We start from the raw sequence: 23,686 nt of genomic DNA, 5'->3' as shown, positions 1-23,686 counted from the left end.
TTGTTTGTCTAACGCCCCTCTGATTGTATTACCTGGTGTTGTCTGCAACTCCACATCTTACACTCCTTGTGACAACTGTGACCACGCCCCACAATCACTGATTTCATATCTTCAACCGTAACCTCCTCAAAAAGATTGACCTTCCCTTACAGACCCGGAAAATACTTTTACCAACCCCTCAACTACTTACACTATAAGTTTAATTGAGACCCACAAAGGAACGACGCGGCTGTTACACATAGAGACACTCTACTACATTGCATTTAAAAAAATTAAATACCTCCCCCACCCCATCTCCCCAAAGCACCAGGCGATTCGATTGGCATCAAGTCATTCACCAACACACTCCAGCCCGAGCCATGAATATGCTGTCTCCCAGCTGTCGTTTCTACTTTCCCTGTTCATCGGGCCTGGGATGGTTTCGCACCACCTCTACTTTGGCAAACTCATTAGTCTCCCCTCCTCTCATTATCTTTATTGTCCCATACTCATCGCTTTTCAGTCCTTACTTCGCAGAAGATGCCCATGTTTATCATGCTGCCGTTAACTTTTAACGTGTACACAATGAACATTAACCCCAATGTCATCGGACTCAGTGGGTCTATATCGCAAACATAGCCCTTCCACCACAACTAAATAATGAAATAAAAAATACAAAGCATACTTATAATTACATTATTTACATTTGACGGATATTTCTCCTCATCTTGTTTGTTGTTAACACAACGTTTCGGCTGATATACCCTCCAGCCTTCGTCAGGTGTCTTGGGGAAATTTCGAACCTGGGTTCTCATTCCTAACATTAGGAATGAGAACCCAGGTTCGAAATTTCCCCACGACACCTGACGAAGGCTGGAGGGTATATCAGCCGAAACGTTGTGTTAACAACAAACAAGATGAGGAGAAATATCCGTCAAATGTAAATAATGTAAATAATGTAAATAATTCCTCATCTCTTAAATATAGAACTGTAATACTTATAATTATATCTACACACATGCGCGCGCGTGCACACACACACACATTGCAGGATTTACTCTATTTTCCTTTAACTAGGAACAGCGCCTGAAATTTATAGTAGAATGAAAAATGGGATGTCGTTGTGACTGTGCCGCATCCATGAGTGTTAAAAAGCTGATTGCGAAGAAAAGGTACTTTATATCGGGTATCAAAACCTGATCTCGAAATCGAATCATTTGGGAGTTGACTTCTACAATGTACCCAGACTGTCACAATAATTCCTGGCTCTACCCCTGTCAAACGATACCTCATTGCATAGCAGAGGCATGATATACCTACAACTGATCTGTGGGTTGTGTCTAGCCGTACGGTCGACAACCAGCATGGCATATGTCTGTCTGCTCGATTTAGAGCGACCTAAGTTTACACAATATAGTAGAAACACGAGAGAAAAAGACCTTGTACCTTGATAGTACTAACTAAACAAGTGTAAGGATGAGAGGCTAATCGGGGGAGAGATACGTGAAGGGCACGTTCATTCATGAATCTGTGTAGAACCCCAGATTTTTTTTGTCATTTAGAAGTTGTGTTTACACTTAGAGTGCTGTGACGGAATAACAATGAAACCGAGGCTGGTTCTTTTCCCATCCGCTCCTGCTGCTACTTCAAGTCTGATTTACCCCCTCTTACTGCTTCTCCTTCTTTCTCTTGTTTTTGTTGTTGTTTTCAAGTGTCTTTCTATGTGGAAATCGTGCTGTGGTCGGCTGAGTGAGAAAGCAGTTACGGCTTTATTCTAATTATATTCGAAACGATGGCAGCCGAAGCAGGAGACCCACCGCATCGCTACAAGTTTCCTTTATCCAAAGTTCCACGACTTCCATACGATGATCCACAAGCGCAGAGACTGATATCCGCTGAGGTAAATATTAAAACAACGTAAAAAAATTGGCAGTTTAATTTATTTTCTCTTATTTCGTCATCTAGTTTGCAATTGCTGTAGAACAATATAGTTCCGGTTAGTAGGTTTAACATGCTGACTGTTCACTGCCACTAAAATGACTATTTCTAGAATCAGACAACGATTACAGAAAAGCTCGTGTGATGTTTTTTCTTTCACATATATACACACTGACGAGCGAGAAAGACCTGTCGCCGGTTTTAAACTCAGTTAATATTTAAACATTTCATAGACGCAACAACCAACACCTACTCGACTAAATTAGTTTCCTTAATAGAAGCTATATAATGTTGGCTGTGCATTGAATTATTTTTAAAACGCAAATTAAATTATCTTTTTCTCACTCATTCATTTGTTTTGGAGTATTTCCAGAAAAAACAACTAAATAACACAATTGTTTAGTCTTAAATGCTAGTGAGTGGCTGTTTGTTGTGATTTCACTTGACTATTTTTCTCTCTTTCTTCTGTGTATCAAATTAATCGGTATTCGTAATTCATCTTCTGTCAATTTCTTTAAATATTTGTGAATTAGAAATTCCATATTGATTCCATGTTATTCACCAATAATCCTTTCTGAATCTCGTGTCAATTCTTTTAGTACAATTTCTTCCTTGTTTTCTTACGCAATAGTAAACTTTATCGTTAAATTCGGTTTTTGTTTTCATTAAAAGATTCGGCGGCTAATTATGTTCGTGTATTTATTTATGAAATAGTTTTGAACTGTTTTGATGGCACATTTATATGAATGAAATGATGTCTTCATCGATTAAGATCAAACACCTTGTTTAGTAATTGACTCGATATATGCAGTAGTTGGATGCTAACTCTTGTGTCCAAACCACTTGACCACCCCCACTAGCTTAATTTCCCACGTTCTTAAGTCGTTTGTAAACATTTATGCACATAGCCTCTTTTTCCTGCAATGACAGCTCCGTTTTTGAATTTCACTGTTATTGTGTTGTTAATTTTTTTAGCACCCGCTTCAAACTCACACTGCATGTAACTCCCAAAATATTCGTTTCATAAAATACACATGAATTTGGCTCTCCCACTACTTTCTAAATTCTCCTTCAGTTTACTATTACAGACCACCAACATTGCAGTTAACTCCTACACACTAACTATATCTTTTAGAACATGAAAATGTCAAGATAATTTCGAACTGCGACATGTTTATTTATATATGTACGTTTACTTTAAACAGCAGCCCTCCTCTACGAATAACCTCAAAATAGGAGTCAAATGCGAGTAGTATATCACGCCTTAGATGACCATAAAGTCCGTGTTTAATTTGGGGAATATCGATTTTACAGGGTATTTTCTTTTACAAGGTATTTAGAGTGGTAGTGTTATGATGATGTTTTCGGCCATACCAGCATGATACAGCTGTTAGTGCTCGGCTGTAATAGTACACTTCCTTGACTTGCATCACATATTTATGTAAACAAGAGCAAAAGGATGCGACATGCTGCTGCTCTTCCTCTCCACGTATTCCAAGGTACTACAGCAGTCTCTGCTTTGTGGTCCCCACATAGCAACTCCCTCTCAAATTAGATCTTCGATCCGCCAACTTTTTCACCCTTCTCCCTGACATCCTTACTGTGTATCATCACTTACAGACCCACCATTAAACCCTCTGCCCACTCCACGTAGCTTGTCTCTGCCCACAAGCTCCTTACAAACATCGATCTACAATTCGAACTGTACATCAGCCCTGACGTCGATTATCTGGAATGGGCAATCTTTGAGTTTAGAATTCACTTTCACTTTTGTCAATTAGAATAGCGTAGATGTAACATAAAACTAACATAAAACTGAAAGATTAGATTTATCGGTAGGTTTATTTATTTATTTATTTATTTATTTTAGCAGAGTAGTACATGTTTATTAAACTTTTACAAGGAAAAGGTTGACAGTGACTTCGAAGTTTTGGCTTACTCGGCTTCGTCAGACCGTGTGTTTGTGTGCATGTGTATAAACATTTTTCTTTCCTCGGCTGGTGTTTTTTTGTTTGTTTGTTTATGCACTCTAGCACAGGGGTTTTCAAACTGTGGTCCGCAAGGACAAGACAAGGGGTCCGTGAACAGCAAATACTTTTTATGGGCAATTTGATTTTATATATGGTTTTTAATCGAAATCTTTTAATTGACAATAAACCTATTTGTTAAATACTGTTAAATGGATAAATGTAAAAATATGTTATTTTAAGCAAATATTTATGTATAAATTTCATAAGCGTTTAGCCTGAAATATAAAGGGGTCCGCAAGTCAAAAAGTTTGAAAACCCCTGCTCTAGCAATATCTATAGATTTTGCATATATTTCTTTCGTTCATTGTGATGTTGCTTTTGATTATATTCAGCTTTTATTTTATACCTTCGACATAAGTGGGAAATGTTTGTTTGTTTGTGTGTGTGTGTGTGTGTGTGTGATGTTACTGTGGAATTTTTTTCTCCTTCCAAAACATTACGGATGTTAGGACTGAGTTACATCTAACTTTGAATAATTTTAACTTGTTTGATTCGGGCCTTTATCTCTTGAGAGATTCATCTTGATTGACAGCAGTGAAAACTGGAACGTACAATAAAAAAAAAAACTATGGACACATTCTCTCATTTTCTTCGGATATTTGATTTTAAAAACTAAAATCAAAGTAGATCGAAATGTCTGTGTTTTTTATGAGTTTATAATTTTTCGAATTTCATTTTTAAAGAAAATTATTTTATACGTTTCGATCAGTTTGATCGCCAGTTGTCATCAGGAGTTTTATTCCTGGATGCATGCTGATCGTACAATAACTATCATACCAATGGAAACGGTATTTAAAGCTATGTACCTTGTAAAATAATTTCGGTAATATCCTATTTGACGTTCGAAAAATCGAATTTAGTTTAGTTTTTAGTAAATCGCACGAACAACCAGGAATGGAAACTGAGTCGCATGTACACATTACCGAAAAATTTCTAATTTTACATGGGTAGTGGTGATGGATCAACTTCCCGGTCGATAATATATAAGTATCATTCAAGTACTGTTGTCTACAATCCTTCCCAAAATTTGTGTGAAATTGAACTTATATCAGAGATCTATGTTATCGAAAAGTCTATATTTAATCATGGAATATTTCTTTTATTCAAACGAGAATTTTGATTAGGAAAAAGAAAAAGTCTAGTATCTAGAATAAGGTGTCATGTTGATAATTTTAAACATACTCATTCTTATACGGCCCTGAAAACTGTCCTTTCCGTTTTAATTAAGAAGTTAATGTTGGTTTAGACGTCAGTTTTTACCCCTGTCTTCACTAACTTCTATAGTATTTTTTAATGCGGTCCTCGGGCATTCATGTTTTGAAAACCAGATATCCAGAGTCGGTAACAACAGAACATAACTTATTCTAATTTGAGCACAAAACCAGCAGTTTTGAGGAGGGGATGTTAGTCGATTCTATCGGTTCTCAGCACTTGTACTTTATTTTATCAACTCCAGGCAGATCGAAAGGTAAACTTGACCTCTGCGCGATTTGAACTCAAAACGTTAAAGAGTCGGAAGAAATAACTGCCAGAACACTAAAGATTCTGTCAATCCGCCGTCACAACCAACATAACTAATAAAGGTTTGCGGTTTAGTCACGAGATTAGTGAGTTGAGGCTAAGCAATAGGTAGAATTACGTCGACTGCAGCACTTGACAGGTATTTTATTTGTATCGACCTCGAAGGGTTGAGAGACAAAATATACCTTGGTGCTATTTGAACTATAGACGTAAATTGCTGGAATAAATACAAGGTATTTTTTTCCGACGCTTTGACGATTCTGTTAGTTCACCACTATATCAATCGTAATAGTAATTCTACTATAAGCACAAGGGCTGAAATTAATTTTTTTTTTTGGTGTGGAGGTGGTGGGGGCTTGTCGATTGCATCGACCCCAGTACTCAACTGATACTTATTTTACCAACCGCGAAAGGATGAGAGGAAAAGTCGACTTCGGCGGAATTTGAACTTAGAACGTAAAGACAGAGTAGGTAGCGTTCAGCATTTTGTCCGGTGTGTTGACGATTCTGCCGTTTGTAACCTTTGTAGTCGAAATAGGGTTTCAAAATTTTGCACAAGGTCAGCTACTTTGGGGAAGGGGATAAGTCGATTACATCGATCCCAGTGCTCAACTGGTACTTATTTTATCGACCCGGAAAGGATGAAAGCCAAAGTCGACCTCGGCAGAATTTGAACCCAGAACGTGAAAACAGACGAAATGCTGCTAAACAGTTTGCCAGGTCGCTAAGCAGCAATATAAAATGTACTGTTAAAAAACAATAAGAATTCTCAGTCTAGTTGCTGTATAAATGTAATTATATCTTAATTATATGGATAAAAAAACACGAATATCATGTAATAAGCTCTATTGGCTTTCAAACTAATGAAAGCATTACTATTGCCCTGACGTACCCTTGAACATTTAAATACTACTGCAAACAAATGTGTTTATACGATTGAAGTGCACACTTTAAAAAAAAAATATTTATAAATGCAAACACACAGCTTTAACAGCGTTTCGACATTTTAATAATCCTATTATTGGAGTGTCATATATCTGACATTATAATTTCGTTTTAGGTAAAGGCATACAGATAAGCTTTGGTTATATCTTATTTTAAGATGCGAAAGAAATGACACTAAAATATTGATTTCAAATTTTGGCACAAGGCCAGCAATTCCCTCGATTCCAGTGTTCAACTGGTACTTGTTTTATTGACCCGAAAAGGATGAAAGGCAAAGTAGACCCCGACGGAATTTGAACTCGGGTGAAGACAGAAGAAATGCCGCTAAGCATTTTACCTTGCGTGCTAACGATCTTGCCAGCTCGCTGTCTTAAAATGGAACTTAAAATATTAACCTAAGCTCTTTTTCTTCTGTTATTGCTGAAGAATTTTTTTCAACTCCTTTGCTCCCTCTCACATCCTGCAGTTAATGGGAAGGTCACTGCTTCCGTAGCCGAACGGAAGAAAACCCTGAAGTACTGTGACATGACAGAATTCTCTCTTCCATTCTATGGTGTTTGTGACATTCGGAGGAACTGGGCCACTAACAGCAAAGTTCTTGTCAACGTTGGCAGCTTGCCTCACCGACGTGTCAGGTGATGCCCGTGGGGGTACTTGGCTTTTCCAACGCCTTAGGCTCGCCATCGTCCGTGGTAATGCTGCGATTATACTGGCTTCCTTCAGTAGGTTCCGTTAAACCTAGAGGTGTGCGACCAGTTGCTTTGATAAAAAAATCAAAAAATCCACTAATGGTTTCAATACAGTTTTAACGAAGATTTGGAAGAGTCAGATGAAAGTTCTCCGTTAATTTTCTTTCATGTAAATTAATGTTTATGTTAATTCAAAAATTTGCCAGTAAAATCTTATAAATGACAATGTTCTAAAAGATGTACATGTTTATGTTTTATATGAAAATAAAAACTTCATAAATTCACATTGGTCAGCCCAGGTCTAATAGGAGATACCCTTGGTGCCGACAGTGGGTTTGAACTCGCAGCCACGCGGTTGCAAAGCAAATTTCTTCACTCCACACCCATGCCTGCATCGCTTGACTTAAAAAAAAAACGGTTTTTGAATTTTTCATACTGAAAACATATAAAGCCGAAAAGTTGCTTTTTGTTTTTTTAACAGAAAAACATAGGGAGTTCGCAGTGGGTGGTTAAAAATTCTACGCTTAAATAAATTAGCACCAACGATTGAAACAAACACATAATTTAACAGCAGAGAACCAAAGCATATAAACGTATCGTTTACGCATTTCTAGTTTGCATGTGACTTAACATGTATGGCGTTAGCTCACAATATTAGCTAAATGACTATTAGTAACACTAATAGACATGTAGCAGTAAAAGATAATAAATGCCTATAGTATATAAGTTTGGCAATCCTTTTTAAAATTTGTCCAATTGACTTTAATTAACTTCTGGGATGCTATATAGAAATATGAATTTTTGAAACAAAGTGATTCAAACGACCATTATAATGATACAGTTTAATGAAATGATCTACATTGAATGTAGCCATGAACATTGTTTTCTTTTTTTTCTTTTTGTTAAGGAGACATTATCGTGTGTCGCCGTTCCCCTTTTTAAAAGAGGGTTGCAGTATGATTTGTGAAAGATTTAACTGCTATCTGTCGCGGCTCGAACGACACGTAGGGGTTCTTTCGATTGTTAATGTTTGGAGGCTGTAAACGAATTTTAAAAAAAATACGATTGATAGAATCACAAGATTGATTTATATATAATGTCTGATTGAATAATTCCATTTCCTTCCTCCACTCTAACTTGGTGAAATTCTTGGCGATCCTTCATTGCAGGGATTCACTTCTATTTTGTCAAGTTGCAACTCGTATCATTTCGGCTAGCAACAGCTTTCTTTTTCTTTTTGTCTAACTCGAAGATAAACAAATATCAAAATTTATGCACATACCCCTCCCCGCAAAAAAAAAAAAAAGAAATCTACAGCGATAAGAAAAACGAATTGTTTATGCGTACATTTTGTTCGAATTAGCAAATAAATAAATAAATGCCAGTGTGTGTAATTGAAATTCATAGAAAAACAAAAGACGAAGACAGGTGTTATAGTTTGACGCTCGGGAAAGTGAAAAAGTCTTTTACATTTCGAGCATATATATATATATATATATATATATATATATAATGACTTTTCAGATGATGTAAAACTTGCCACTGTTGTATACTAAGAAGATATTTTAACTATTTGGCTTTCCCAACGCCTTAGGCTCGCCATCGTCCGTGGTAATGCTGCGATCATACTAGCTTGCTTCAGTAGGTTCCGTTAAACCTGGTGGTGTGCGACCAGTTGCTTTGATAACAAAAAAAAAAAAAAATCCACCAATGGTTTCAATACAGTTTTAACGAAGATTTGGAAGAGTCAGATGAAAGGTCTCCGTGCTATGTAAGTGCAAATCCCAGCGCTTTATGGGCTAACCTTCTGCCTGTGCTGTGCATTTTTCTGGCATCACGGCAACACAAACTAAAACCATTGTGCTCATTACAATACCATATTGTTTCAGTTCGTTGTGACTCCTTATAGCAACAGCGTACTACCACCACACGATGTTTCATTGCAGACATTCTTATCCCCTTAAAAATGAATCTCTATGAATTTACTCGGCCTGAGTCAACAGCTTTTGGTTTGCGTGGTGTTGATAAGGATATATTCACCTGGATGTGATGCTAGCAAGGTAACTTTACTCGCTGAAAGAATTGAATTTAGCACTATATTGCCGCTGGTATTAATGGTGAAATTTACAGATCTGTTGATATCCAGGTTGATACGTATGTGTCGGCCACACAATGCAGTCTCACTGATAAAATACAAACTGATGTCCTTTGTCCTGTATGCCGATACCTTCATGGTCTTCACTGTTTTTACCATCTTGGTTGCACGACAGATCAGATTTTAAAAGCAAAAACTGCCGATGCATTTCGCATGGACGTTTATAAAATGTATTAAAACCAATGGTTTAGAAAACAAAGTGGAAAACTCTTTATCAGTAATATTTTTTGTGCATGGCAAAAATTTTGAAGAAAGCATTTTTTTCAACATGATCATGCATTATCTTTTCCTTTTAATTGTTTCGGTGATTGGTCTGGGGGCATTGCCGACCAAATTCACCGCAGTACTTGGTATTATCTGATTCTTTCACCCGTACGATTTTCACTAAGAAATAATCCCCCCCAAAACTCGGATTTCCAATGATTCCGGGATATGGGGGTCCCCTTTTTTTTCCGAACAAAAATAAGGAGTTTGCAGCAGGATACTTGATTCCACGCAAAAAATCCGAGTTTTTTTTTTTCTTTAGTGAAAATCGTGCGGGTGAATGGATCAAAATTTACCCTTATTTTTTTTAAAACTTTGGTACTTGTTCTATCGGTCTCTTTCGCCGAAACCTGTAAGTTACGAGGACGTAAACAACCAACACTGGTTGTCTAACAGTAGGCGTGAGGCAAAGACACACACACACACATATGTACATATATATGACGGCTTCCACACAGTTTCTGTGTACTTCATTCACCCACAAGGAATTGGTCAGGCCGGGGATACAATAGAAGACACTTGCCCAAGTTGCCGTGCAATGGGATTGAAACCGAAACCACCTGGATGTAAATCGAACTTCTTAACCGTTCAACCAGATAGAGTTCATTTCTTTAATGCAAATTATATTTTAAAAAATCGCGGCAAAACAAATACATGAATAGTTTTATAAATAAATTCTTATTTTCTCGTTGTCCAATTGTAGAAAAGTGTGGGAAATATAATTCGAACAAACTGGTTTGACTCCCATTTAATTGTGAATATAAATAATGTGGTTTTCACCGCTCGGTGCGAAGTGAAGTATTGTGTGTTGGCTGTCGAGAAATGTTGGCAATCCTATATCATCGTTGGTTCTCATATTACTCTGGATACAGGTAGAAGGAAAATAATGGTTTCAAATTTTGCCACAAGGGCAGCAATTTGGGGGAGGGGATGAGTCGATTACATCGACCACAGTGCGAAACTGGTACTTAATTTATCGACCCCGAAGGATGAAAGGCAAAGTCGATCTCGGCGGAATTTGAACTTGGAACATAAGAACGGACGAAATACCGTTAAGCATTTTGTCCGGTGTACTAACGATTCTGCCAGCTTGCCGCCTTAAGTAGCAGAAAAAACAAGTTTATAGCAAGGTTTACCATGACACAGGCACAAATGCAGTATGTAAAATCTAGTGTGTCGATAGCGGCCATTGGGAGCGGGTTTCAGCAGTGCCGTCTTCAAGGTTTGGGCACACACAATATTTGTCCGGATGTTTTACTGGCCTAGGGTCCCATTTCTGACTAATACATGCTGTGGTTTGCTGTTAGTAAAATAATATTTGTGTGTGTGTGTGTGTATATATATATATATATATATATATATATAAATTTAGTAAATGGAGTAAAACGCATATGTTAACTGAATACTTTTATTTCCAACATATGTTTCGAAGATTACAATTTATACTTTCCATAAGAATAGGTGATGTTGATAAGAATGTAATCTTTTCTTCAGGGAAATGCATGGGAACCAGCTTAATTATTAACTAAGACAAAAAAATACGTTTATTTATCTGCAGGCGTGGCCGTGTGGTAAGAAGTTTCCTTCCCAACCACACCTTTCCGGGTTCAGTCCCACTGCCTGGTACCTTGGGCAAGTGTCTTTTACTATAACTTCAGGCCGACCAAAGTCTTGTGAGTGGATTTGATAGAAGGAAACTGAAAAAGCCCGTTGTGTGTGTATGTCCCCGTAATTTAGCGGTTCAGCAAAAGAGACCACTAGAATAAGTCCTCAGGTTAATTAGTTCGACTAAAATTCTTCAAAGCGGTGCTCCAGCATGACCGAACAAGATAGTATAGTTTAAGGGTGTTACAGGGATTAGAAACAACTAAAGGACCGCTGCAATAAGTGTGAATCTGAGAGGGGAATATGTTGAACAAAATCATAATTAACTGATCCTCCTGTATTTTCTTTTGCCCAAAGCCAGGAACTTTACAGCACCCCCTCGTATATATATATATATATATATATATAAAATCTGTGTGTGTGCGTGTCAGATATCACGGGCTTAAATCGAGTTACCTGTAACTTCTATTACAGGAGGCGCTCAAAGCCATTAGATTCTAGATACTTATTAGTTCAGCGAACTCATGCTTGGGCAGCATTGGTCAAAGTGTCCAGTAAGATTACTGCACATGCAGCTTCAATTTCTTCCCGAAGGGTCCTCAGTGTAGCCAGTTACCTGCGATACATGACATCCTTTAGGGCGCCCCATAAGTGATAGTCTGTAAGTCAGGAGAATATGTGAGAAAATCAACTGCTTCATCTCTTCATCTTATCCACTGTATTTGCAAATGCTTATCCAGGTAAGCTCGCACGTCTCAACAGTAGTGTGGCGTTGCACCGTCATGTTGTAAAGAAAAAAGTTCTTCATTTCCACGAAGTGCATGTATGGCAGGTAAAATGGACGTGTGTAGCATGTCTCGGTATACTTGGCAAGTAAAAGTACTTTCAAAGAAAATCGATTCTATTAAATCTCTTGATGGCACTCCACACCAAACACTGATCTCCAGTAAATTTACTGGACTGCTTTGCCCACATATCAAAATAGAAAAAAAGGCAAAAAAATGTTAAAGGTAACTTGTAATCACATGATGTCTGAAGAAATTTAGTATTAAAATATTTCTACACGTTTTTCTTTCTCTGAAGTATGTATATATTCCTTTTTGTCGGCCTTCCCCCACACACGTATGCATGTATATACACGTGTGTGTGTGTGTTATTTAGTTTTATTTCAAGATCTCTTGCCAATAAAGAGCCGGATTCTAACATAGATCCAAAGCTCCTTCATTGAAATTTCAACATCAACAGGGTATTTTTAATTTGTCATGAATGATTTATCGCAAATGTGTGTGTGTGTGTACATGAATGCAATTGTATGTGAACAAACGAACAAAACTGAGATAATTGAATGGAAATTAAACTTTCACCCGACAGTTAAAACCCAGTTATAATTAATACTACAAATAATTTAGAAGACGAAGGGTATGGATTTGGATTGCAAGAATCGAAATGCGATTGAGAAAATGCCGACATTCTGAGTTCAAATCTCAACTGATACCAACTTTATATTCTTTCTTCCCGGGGGTCGATAAAATGAAGTGTCAATCAAGTACTGGGGGATGTTGAGTTAATCGATTTCCAATCTATATCAACATGCATTGGATTAATGTGGTTGGTACGGTAGAATCCCAACGCCCACGCCCAACCTGTTGGATTCTGACGACATTTGAAGTGACATCTATTGACGTACACTACCATCTGTTATATCAATATTATCTATTTTAACATTTTTATATTACTACCAACACGGTACCTTCGAACGACAGGTGGGCGACCTGAATCACCCTTTGGAATACACTGCCGTTTTACATTACAGTTATCCTCTCCCTCCATCCCTCTGTCCTTGAAAACTGACTTAGTAAAAGAGATGAGTCAATACGAAAAACAAAAATGTGTTCTGTATGGGATACTTTTCCTTATTTTAGCCTTTCGTTCCCTATGAGGTATAGGCCCCCAACGATTTTCCTCCACTGGGTTGATTTTTCTGCTTCTCTCCAGTTGGATCCCTGTTTTTTCAACTCTTCATCTGTGTCCCATCTCCCTGAAGTCAAACCTTTCCCTCTCAGGTCTTGTTCGTTTTGAATTATCATCTATGCCCTTTGACTTTGCTTTTTTCGTTTTCTATGTAGAGGCGTTCGCTTTACACAAATTCATTTTTACGTTTGAAAAGAGGTTGTCCATATTAGTTTAGCACCTATCTTTTGATCTGTTCAGTGTTGAATGCCCTACTAAGGGATCGGTTGCCCTCAAATGACATAAACTCTCGGGAGTCATTTAAGGCACAAAAGCTACCACACCGCAACAAGGACTGGACCTGGTGGTGAACTGTATGTTAGACTTTTATTTTTCCCCAAATCAATTTATTCCACCTTTGAACAAAAACCAATATACCACGTAAAAAAACCCATTGGTGTTGTTGCTTGTACCTGTAAAAAGCTCCCAGTACATTCTGTAAAGTGGTTGGCATTAACAAGGACAACCAAGCCAAAACAACTATGGCACCTGGCCTTGTCAGTTCCTGTTAGGTCGTCTAACCTATGCCAGCATGGAAAACGGACGTTAAATGTTGTTGATGATGATGAATTGTTTAAACTCAGTAATTACCATCTATACTCACTATAATCAGTATTTCTATATAGTCTGCTACCAACTAGTCATCAATTCCTAGTCTCCTTTGTTGTGTCCATTGGTGCTGAAAGGATTTGTGGGACCGCACTGTCACCATTCCTTTCTTGAGTCCATTTACATAGCCAGTTCCTTGAAGAAATCGGCTCCACTACTTTCGTATGTGAATAACAAAGTCGACCTCGATAGGATTTGAACTCAGGACGCAAGAAATAAGTCATATTGTTAACATTGTATTAATCACATTTAATTGGAAATATTCGTTGTTTAGCCATAGGCCAGCAGACAGACCTATGACTAAATGACATTTGAATGCTTTATGAGTTCCATCTTGTTACGTTCTGAACTCAAATTCTTTCAAGTGACGAAAGAAGCACTGTTGTTGTTGCTCTTTAGTCCTTGATTGGCCAGTACTCCAACCATGACAGTCCCATCTTTTATTTCAGAAACTCATTGGGTATCTAAATTATCCGAATGTATCCGTTCCTCATTTTTAAGATAGCAGTGTGTGATTTGAGGGAGAATTAGCTAATACTTCTAGCAGATGGAGTGGTTGATTGGCAGAATCGTTATTTAGTTACAGCACAGTTCAAATCTGATTATAATTAACTTTGATTTTCATTCTTTGTGGGGTGATGGAAGGGTCGATAAATACAGAACTAGTGACGATTTGAACTGTTACACCGTCCCTCTCACCTCACGAGTAGTAGCTATTTTCGACGACAGAGTCTCGCTTCTTCAAGAGACAGACGTCGCAGGGTAACGTCCGCTTCAACCCAGACAGCAGACTCGTTGTGACACCTGAGAGCGCTTGTGTACTTTTCCAGCTTTGGACAGCGGAGTCACATGCGCTCTCATCGCTGAGAACACAGGCTTTGTCATCGTTGGACACCGATGGACTACCGACACACCTTCCCTCTAAAATCTGTGGCCTTGAACAAATATTATATAAGATATCGCGACCGGAGAAAATAGAAGGTTGCGTTATGATGGTTAAGACGCATACTTTTATATATACAAACGGGCGAGAGTCTTTCGATGATCTCAGTTGGCAAAGACAAACATGTTAACAAAGTTACTATTAGATATGTGGCATAACGCGATGGGGTCGTGATATTCGATTCCTGACAGATGTGCACCTTTACCAGCAGTGTTTTCCCTTAACTGGTTGGGATAGTGGAGGGCTTCGACGGCAGAATTTAGCGCTTAAGTCTCCTTTGACAGAGACTGTAGAATTTTGAAATAGCTCAGGTACAGTTGGCGGTAATTGATTATGCGAGGGATAAATCGTCTGGTTTAGGAGGCCTGCTGTGCGACCTTGCCAAACTTGTTCTCTCTTATCTTGGCAGACGTCCATCACAACTTGCAGCAAACTTTGGAACATTCCTAGCTATGATTGCTGGAGAGTGATGACGCTGCTGATAACGGATGCGAACAAGCAGAGCATCATCGACAAATTTCGCGACAACCTGTTTCCAAGCACTGCAGTCAAATGTACTGAACGCAGATTTGTGTGAGGCGATCACGAACAGGGTGATGCTTATAGTCGGGTGTCTCCGTGTTTTTCTCCTTGTTTTCTCCGTATTCTTTCTGTTGAAGAGCGTAGTTCGAAACGTTAAAGACTTTCTGTATTCCCGAGCGTTAAACTAATACATCCATTTGTTGTTTACACCACATGTCCTCGTCTGTTGTTTATTTCGTAAATTCTCTCATATATGTAGACCTGCGCTATTCTTGGCAGATCTATCCACAACAACCAACACCTCGTGCTTAGAAAGGAAAAGGATGAGTTATAAATCTGATTTCGTTGGGGCTCCGATACACTGGGATTAATCCTAAGTTTTAGATTGGATCGGGCACAGGTACTGGGCGGCTGTTCTCAGTGCAGGCAGTTTAGATCCTATTTTCAGATGCTGGATCGCTTTGAAGTTTGCTGCAAGATATAACAGATGCCATCTGTTCGCTGGTCAGACTAAACTGTCATCTATTATAACCGTTTCAATCACGCATTCGGTCTGTCAAGGCTGTCCGGTGTTCTCGTCTCCCCCGCCCCCCCAACCATATCCCTGCTCTCCGTTATCAGGGCGGAGGTGGCTGTTCGCAAGTGCGAGCTCCGTGAGTCAGAGTAACTTCCAGCGCCCAGCGCATCTCCCTCCGGGGATGCACCTTTTCCATTTTGTCTGCTGGGATCATGAGGTGGTCTGATTTACACGAAATTGTACGTTTCGCTCCTTAATGTAAAGTTACTCCATATATACACATATGCCTGGGTAATTATAGCAGAACAAACATACCAAAGGATACTTGGTTTGGGCCACACCCTTATTTGGATAGAAACTAGAATGAGATTACGACCAGAGTGGCCAATCTAATCCATAATTGGTCTGAGAGGAACCAATCCATGAAAGGTCGAACAGAAATACCGAACCCATTCATTTTATTTATTTTGTATTCCATCACTGTTTATTGCTAGTTTTTTTTCTTGTAACATAACCCTCTCTTTCACACACTATCCCCTCCTTCCAAATATTTATTTTGATAAGACCTTGCAAGTGAAAAGATGTCAACTGCACGACATTAATACCGTATTATCTTCCCTCCATTTTGTACAAGCCAGGCATTTTAATTTCATAAAAACAAAACACCGTCTCGTCGTGTGTCGGAGGTCAGTGTGAGTCAATTTAATCTTTTCTCTTTCTGTGACTAGCCGGAATTTCAATGAGAAACATCTCTCTAACAACAGCAACAACAAACAATAACAATGATTTGCTTTCCTTGTCATACAGGATGACATGACAGGAACAAATTAAAAAAAAAAAAGAAAAGAAATCCGGGTGAGACTAGTTTAAAAAAAAATTGAGCATAAAAGAACAATAGTTAACAAAAAGAATTAAGAACCGCCATGAGATTGAATAATACCTTTACTATTTAAAGCATGGGTACATTGAGTTGCTACCCGAGTATCGCACGTGTCTAGAAATCCAATGCTATTTTGCGTTTGCTTTGGTTTACTGTCAATAAATACTGCAGGCAGGCTTCAGTATATTGCCTTGCCAGAAGGCCTTATAATGCATTCAAGACGGTGCTACTGCCAAGGACATTCTCTCTCCCATCTGTATTCTACGGTCTACATGTACATATGATTATAATTATAATTATTTACATAAAAGACCAGCAAAACTGGAGACGGGAGGTACAAGTCAATTTAGTCAACTCTAGTACTTGTTTGACTGGTATGTAGTTTACTTTATCGAAATTCCTCCCTTTCTGTCCTCCCCCCCGCTCACTCAATGTGCACGGGGTATCTCCTCTGTTTTCCGTCTTGTTCTATCGATAACACCTGAAAAAATGTGTCGGCTGCGTCGGCAGCGAAGAAAACGGCGGAGAATTGCCAAAGAAAATGACTTAAAGACGTTTGAATGAAAGAATGTTGTGGAGAAAAAGGCTTGGATTGGAAATGTAAAGAGCCGGAACAATATCTTAATATTGTGTCTGATTCTCGACTAATTTCTGGCATATATTCTTGCGTCTACACAAGGTCAGAAATTATGGGGTGGGGACTCGATAATATCGAATCACTCCAAGAGTAGTACCTGTTTTATCAACTAGCGCGGAATTTGAACTCAAGGCAAATGGTGTAGCTAAAATGTGTGGCAAAGGGGGTTGCCCCTCCCACCACTGAGCCCCAAACCTTTGCAGTATTTTACAGCAGACCCAAAAGTGCTGTCCTCTTAAAAGCGTCGCCCGGAGCAGCCTGCCTCTTCCCGCCCCGGCTACTGCTCAAAACCACATATTTTGGATGTTAGTATAGAGCAGTGTTTCTTAACCATTTTATCTTTTAATTCGTGAACCCCTTTCATTACTCTTTTATTCTGGTGGACTCCCACAACCATTTGATGCTTAAAAACTTGTTTCATACTGTGTGGTAAGTAACTTGCTTACTAACCACATGGTTCCGGGTTCAGTCCCACTGCGTGGCACTTTGGGCAAGTGTCTTCTACTATAGGCTCAGGTCGACCAAAGCCTTGTGAGTGGATTTGGTAGACGGAAACTGAAAGAAGCCCGTCGTATGTATGTATATATATATATATATATATATATATATATATATATATATATATGTTTGTGTGTCTGTGTTTGTCCCCCTAACATCGCTTGACAACCGATGCTGGTGTGTTTACGTCCCCGTAACATAGCGATTCGGCAAAAAAGACCGATAGAATAAGTACTAGGCTTACAAAGAATAAGTCCTGGGGTCGATTTGCTCGACTAAAGGCGGTGCTCCAGCATGGCCACAGTTAAATGATTGAAACAACTAAAAGAGATATGTCTTTCAAAATTCCTATTTTGTTTCACTAGTGTCGGTTGAACAATGTAAAACGTGAGAGAAAGAAACCTAACTGTTTCTTGCAATACATACATCTAAAGCAAAATTTGTTCATGGGCCCTTAAAAGATTACAGTGGTCCCAGTTTACTATTTTGCTTGCGTAGATCCTTCAAAATTTTATATGGACCCCAGTTGAGAATCACAGGTATAGGCGATTCGATCAAGTGATACTTACTTTTAACGTTCCCCGATGCATGAAAGGTAAAATCTTCCCTGCTGTAAATTTGAACTTGGTAACAGATGTAACTAAATTAAAGATTGAACCGCAAGTTATTTTGTCCGTTCGTTATTACCAATTCTATTAACCACTGCCCTTCCGTGCGGACCACTGGAGTTGGCTACTACGCGGTTGTTCGACTTACTGGAAAGATCGCCTTTAAATTACATCCTGCTATCTTTAAAATAGGTCATATTGGATAATTTAGTGGTAGATAGACACTGTCTGATGAAATAGACTGTGGGGTGAGGGAGAATCACGATAAGAGCAGATAAAAGCTAATCGATAACATCCCATTAATCAACGAGGGAGTCTCCATGTAGCCAGTACTCCTGCTAGATGTAGCAGTCAAATACCCTTCAGTTTTTACTTTTATTGTTAAAAAAAAAATAATAAAGGCAAATTTGATTTCAGCGGGGTTTTAACTCAGGAATTCAGTCCAATAATAATAACCCTTTCTGCTATAGGTACAAAGCCTGAAATTTTGGGAAGGGGCTTTGTCGATTACACCGACCCCAGTGCTCAAATGGTACTTATTTTATCGACTCTTAAGGGATGAAAGGCAGAGTTCGACCTCGGCGAAATTTGAACTCAGAACTTTAAAACGAACGAAATACCCCTAAGTACCGCGTGCTAACGACACTGCCAGTTCGCCACCTAATAATAATAATAATAATAATAATAATGATAATGATAATGATAATGATAATGATGATGATAATAATCGGCCATTTCAGTTAGGGAATAAGTCGACCCTGTACTCAACTGATGCTTGTTTTATCGACCCCCCGACTCGAAGAAAAATAAAAACAAAATGGGGCACGTAGAATAGCAATCAGATTGGAAATTAAAGTAGAATTACGATATATATATATATATATATAGCGGGAGGTAAAGAATATGCACACCACCCGTTTTTTGGCGAACCCTAACCCTAAATACCGGGTGTGCATATTCTTTACGGATTTGGTAGATGGCGACTGAAAGAATCCCGTTGTATGTATGTGTGTCTGTGTTTATCTCCGTCGCCGTCGCTTGACAACCGATGCTACTGTGCCTATATCCCCGTATCTTAGTGGTTCAGCACAGGGATCCAATACAAGTATTAGGTTTACAAAGAATAAGTTCTGGGGTCGATTTCTTCGACTAAAAAAACCCTTTAAGGCGATGCCGTAGCATGGCCTCAGTAAAATATATATATAAACGCACCCACATATATGTATGTTAACACACACACACACACACATACACATATATCCATACCGTTAATTTTGGGTATTATTTTACCGAATAACAATAGAATATTTATTGAATTCTAAAAGTAGATTCGAAATCATATACACACACACTTATTTATAAACGTGGTAGATATTGTGTCGTTTAAGCCAAGCAGAAATGTTAAACAAAAAGGGAAATCCTGTTTAGACGTTTTTTTTTACAAACAGCTGTAAATGAAATGTCTACGTGACTAAAGACACACATCTTGTTGGCAACGGTGAGCTGAACTTTTCTCTCGTAAAGCGCAGTTTCTTGGCTTTTATTTATTTATACTTTGCTTTCTCTCCCTTCCCTCGCTCCTTCTGTTTCTTCCCCCTCCACCAGACGACCCTCCCCTCTTTTTCTTTCTGTTTTCTTCTTTCTAGTCTCACTTTCTCTTATATTACCCATCCTCTCTTTCTCTGTACCTACTCCCCTCTCTCCCTCTCTTTCCCTAGCAGTGTTCGTGTTGTCTTCTCCCCCCTCTCTCCCTCTCTTTCCCTCGCAGTGTTCGTGTTGTCTTCTCCCCCCTCCCTCCCTTTATCTTGTACTGTGAAGAACACCTGAGATAGGTGTCGGCGAGGAAGAAGGTGTTGAAGTTAGTCACGTGCTGGTTTCAGTAAAGAATTGCCACAGATATATAAGCTTATGGAAGTTTGAGTAGGGAAAGAAAGTAATGGGCGGGGAGTGGGGTTGCGGGCAAAGAGGGTAGAATAGCAATATGATCTATAAATAAACAGAAAACGTTCCTTTAATCATGTTTTTCTTTCTATATTTTATCGTCTGTCAATATCATGTCATTCCTAATCTCACTTCAGAATTCTATATAAGTAACAGGCTTCCACCTCCTAAAACATTTCCAGTCGAAAACACAATTCATTTCTATAACCTGTCTCTCTTTCTTCGCCTCTGTGTGTGTGTGTGTGTGTGTGTGTGTATTATATGTATATTTTCTCTTTATTCTTTTTATTATTCTAATTTTTATATATTTCTTTTTATTTATTTATGTTTTTCAATGTGATTTCCTTCACACTTCATCAACAGTTGTAAATCAATTGTATGTATGTATATATATATATATTTATATATTTACTTGTTTCAGTCATTTGACTGCGGCTTTGCTGGGGCAATGCTTTGAAGGGCTTTAGTTGGACAAATCGACCACAGGACTTATTTTTTAAGCCTGGTACTTATTCTATTGGGCTCTTTTGCTGAACCGCTACGTTATGGGGATGTAAACACAGCAACATTGGTTGTCAAATGGTGGTGACACACACACACACACACATACACACACACACACACACACACACAGATATACATACATACATACATACAGACAGACAGACAGATACAATGGGCTTCAAATTCACTCAGAAGGCTTTGATCAGTTTGAGACTTTAGTAGAAGTCACTTGCCCAAAGTGTCATGCAGTAGGACTGAACCTGGAACCATGTGATTGGGAAGTATGCTATGTTAACTCTGTGTGTGTGTGTGTGTGTGTGTTCAGCCTGGTCGTTTGAAAATGTCAGAACCTTATTTATACACACAAACACATTGGCACTTCAGTTGTTTTATGAAAGTTCACTATTAAATTACAGACTCCTTGGTTCATTATAAATCTTTATCTCATTCATTATGAGTTGCCAACCTAATATTTTTGACCTACTTAGTTCCAGTTCTTCATTTTTCTCCACATTTATTTTAGTTATACAAACTCCAACCAAGGAAACACAAACCTTTTAATGCATATAGTTGTTTTGTTTTTTCCTTTTCTCTATACCGAACTTCTGTTTGGGGTAAACTCAGCAACTAATCTACTTTTCAGAACTATTTTTTTCTTATGTTCTATTTTGTTTATGCTGTTTCTTGAAGAATTTCACTGCCCACATGGGTGAGTAATGGAAGAGACTTGTAGAAATGACTTCATCTTGAAACTTGCTAACAACTTGTTTACAAGATCAGTCTTTGAAATTCTTCACTCATTTATCTAAATTACTCCCACCCTTTTGTTTTTGATCTTGTTCCTATTATTCCTATCAAACTTTTTTTTTGTCTTTGAGATTTAGATTATTATTAACCTCCATCCAGATGTTAGCACTCCGTCAGTATATATATAGCAGATCTTCATCAGCAGAAATCTGCAGTTGATTGACCTGCTAGAAAGAAAGAGGAGCCAAATCTCTCTCAAATTACATTCTTCTTTATTCTTCATTCCTAGCCAGTTCTGTTGTGTTACACATTGATCTAGCCATTGGTGAAATGGTTTTTGTAGCATATTAATTTTTCAATGTGAAGAGGTTGCTAGCTTTACACTCAAACCATCTCCATTTCTGGAGAAAAGAAACAATAGTCCTCTACTCCACAGTGCAACATTATCATTATTATCAACAGCATTGTTTTAACATTTATTTTTCCATGCTTGTATGGCCTGGGCATAGTTTATTGAAGCAACCTGTTGCCAGCTCTTACTTGTCTCTAAGTACAATAATACATCGCTGTGGTAGATATATTGTTGCAGGCTCCATTGTCCATTTTGGCATGGTTTCTATGGCTGGATGCCCTTCCTAACACCAACCACTCCACAGAGTGTACTGGGTGCTTTCTATGTGGCACCAGCATCAGTGCTGCTTTTTCTTACAGGTCTGCTGATAGCATAAGTGGCTCACTTGTTAGCTGGTTTATTACCACAATGGCTACCACCAAAAACGCCACCATCACCAAACACCAAGTGCTTGGCGATTACACCATCATCATAAGCACACTATCCATCACACCTGTCCCAGGTAAACTCCAAAATAGAACATACAAATAAGTATAACTGCAGCATCAAATACCTTAATAGGCCATCACACACTTGAATAGGATGTACACAATCCACTAGATTCAGAGGGAAGACTGATACAATGCAACTGAGTTCCATTTGCTCTAATCACTGTGGTCCCTATCAGAACATACTGATACACAATCAGAATAACTGTAAGGTTGCAAGTGCTGTTAGAAATAGCAGTAAAGTTTCCCTCAAGTCATACCCTATGGTTTTAGGAAAAAAGTATGTCAGAGAATTTGGCCATCATAAAAGGCACCCAGTACACTGAGAGTACAGCTGTGGAAACCAAACCAAAACAGACTGGAACCTGGTGCAGCTCTCTGGCTTACAAGCTCCAGTCAAGTCATCTAACCCATGCAGGTGTGGAAAACGGACGTTAAATGATGATGATGTAAAAAGGATAGAAGATAGTCATGGCTGGAACACATTCATAGGTCTGCTTGACTAGGACATATAAAAAAAAAAGTTCCAAAGTGGTTGAGTATTCCACAGATATGTGTACCTTTATCATAACCCTCAAGTAGAGTCAGCATAAAGAGTGTATGACAGTGGTTTTCCTTTGAATTCTTTTATCTTTTATTTGTTTCAGTCATTAGACTGTGGCCATGCTGGGGCACTACCTTGAAGAACTTTTAGTCGAATGAATCAACTCTAGTACTGACTATTTTTTCATAAAGCCTGGTACTTAATTCTATCAGTCTCTTTTTGCCAAACCAATAAGTTACAGGGACATAAACATACCGACACTGGTTGTCAAGTAGTGGTGGGGAGGACAAACGCATACACAAAGATACACACACACACACACAATGGCTTTCTTTCAGTTTTCGTCTACCAAATCCACTCACAAGGCTTTGACCAGCCCAAAGCTGTAGTAGATGACACTTGCCCAAGGTACCATGCAGTGGGACTGAACCCAGAACCATGTGGTTGGGAAGCAAACTTCTTACCACACAACCCATCCAACTGACTTCTGAACAGTTTCTATCTAATTTCAGTCATAAGGCTTTGTTTGATCTGAGGCTGCTGGTAGATAACACTTGGGCCAAGGCAATACACACTGGAATTGAACCTAGTTATGTTGTGATTGGCAAGTGAATTTCTTAAGCATTCCTTCAGCTGTGCAGTACTGAACACTGGTTGTAGGTTCTAGTGAGCTGACTAATGCAACTTAAATTGGTTAGATATTTATTGCACTTTGTATGTGTGTGTTTGACCTTAGGCAAGTTGTACTTGGAGAAAGAGA

General features: G+C 38.5%; 1 protein-coding gene across 1 annotated transcript in view; it reads left to right on the top strand.

The window, feature by feature from the left end:
* The first annotated feature begins 222 nt into the window (after positions 1 to 222).
* LOC106870719 (hypoxia-inducible factor 1-alpha inhibitor) overlaps positions 223 to 23,686 on the top strand; it is a 41,677-nt gene continuing 18,213 nt past the window's right edge. The window contains exon 1 of the mRNA XM_014916887.3: positions 223 to 1,879. Within this exon, the coding sequence (XP_014772373.1) occupies positions 1,772 to 1,879 (108 nt within the window). The 5' untranslated portion in view covers positions 223 to 1,771. The remainder of the gene's footprint in view (positions 1,880 to 23,686) is intronic.

This window comes from Octopus bimaculoides, chromosome 16 (assembly GCF_046866305.1).
Source record: "Octopus bimaculoides isolate indiv1 chromosome 16, ASM4686630v1, whole genome shotgun sequence".
NCBI classification, from domain to species: domain Eukaryota; kingdom Metazoa; phylum Mollusca; class Cephalopoda; order Octopoda; family Octopodidae; genus Octopus; species Octopus bimaculoides.
Note: the sequence above shows the minus strand (reverse complement) of the source record. Positions and strands in the feature narration are given on the sequence as shown.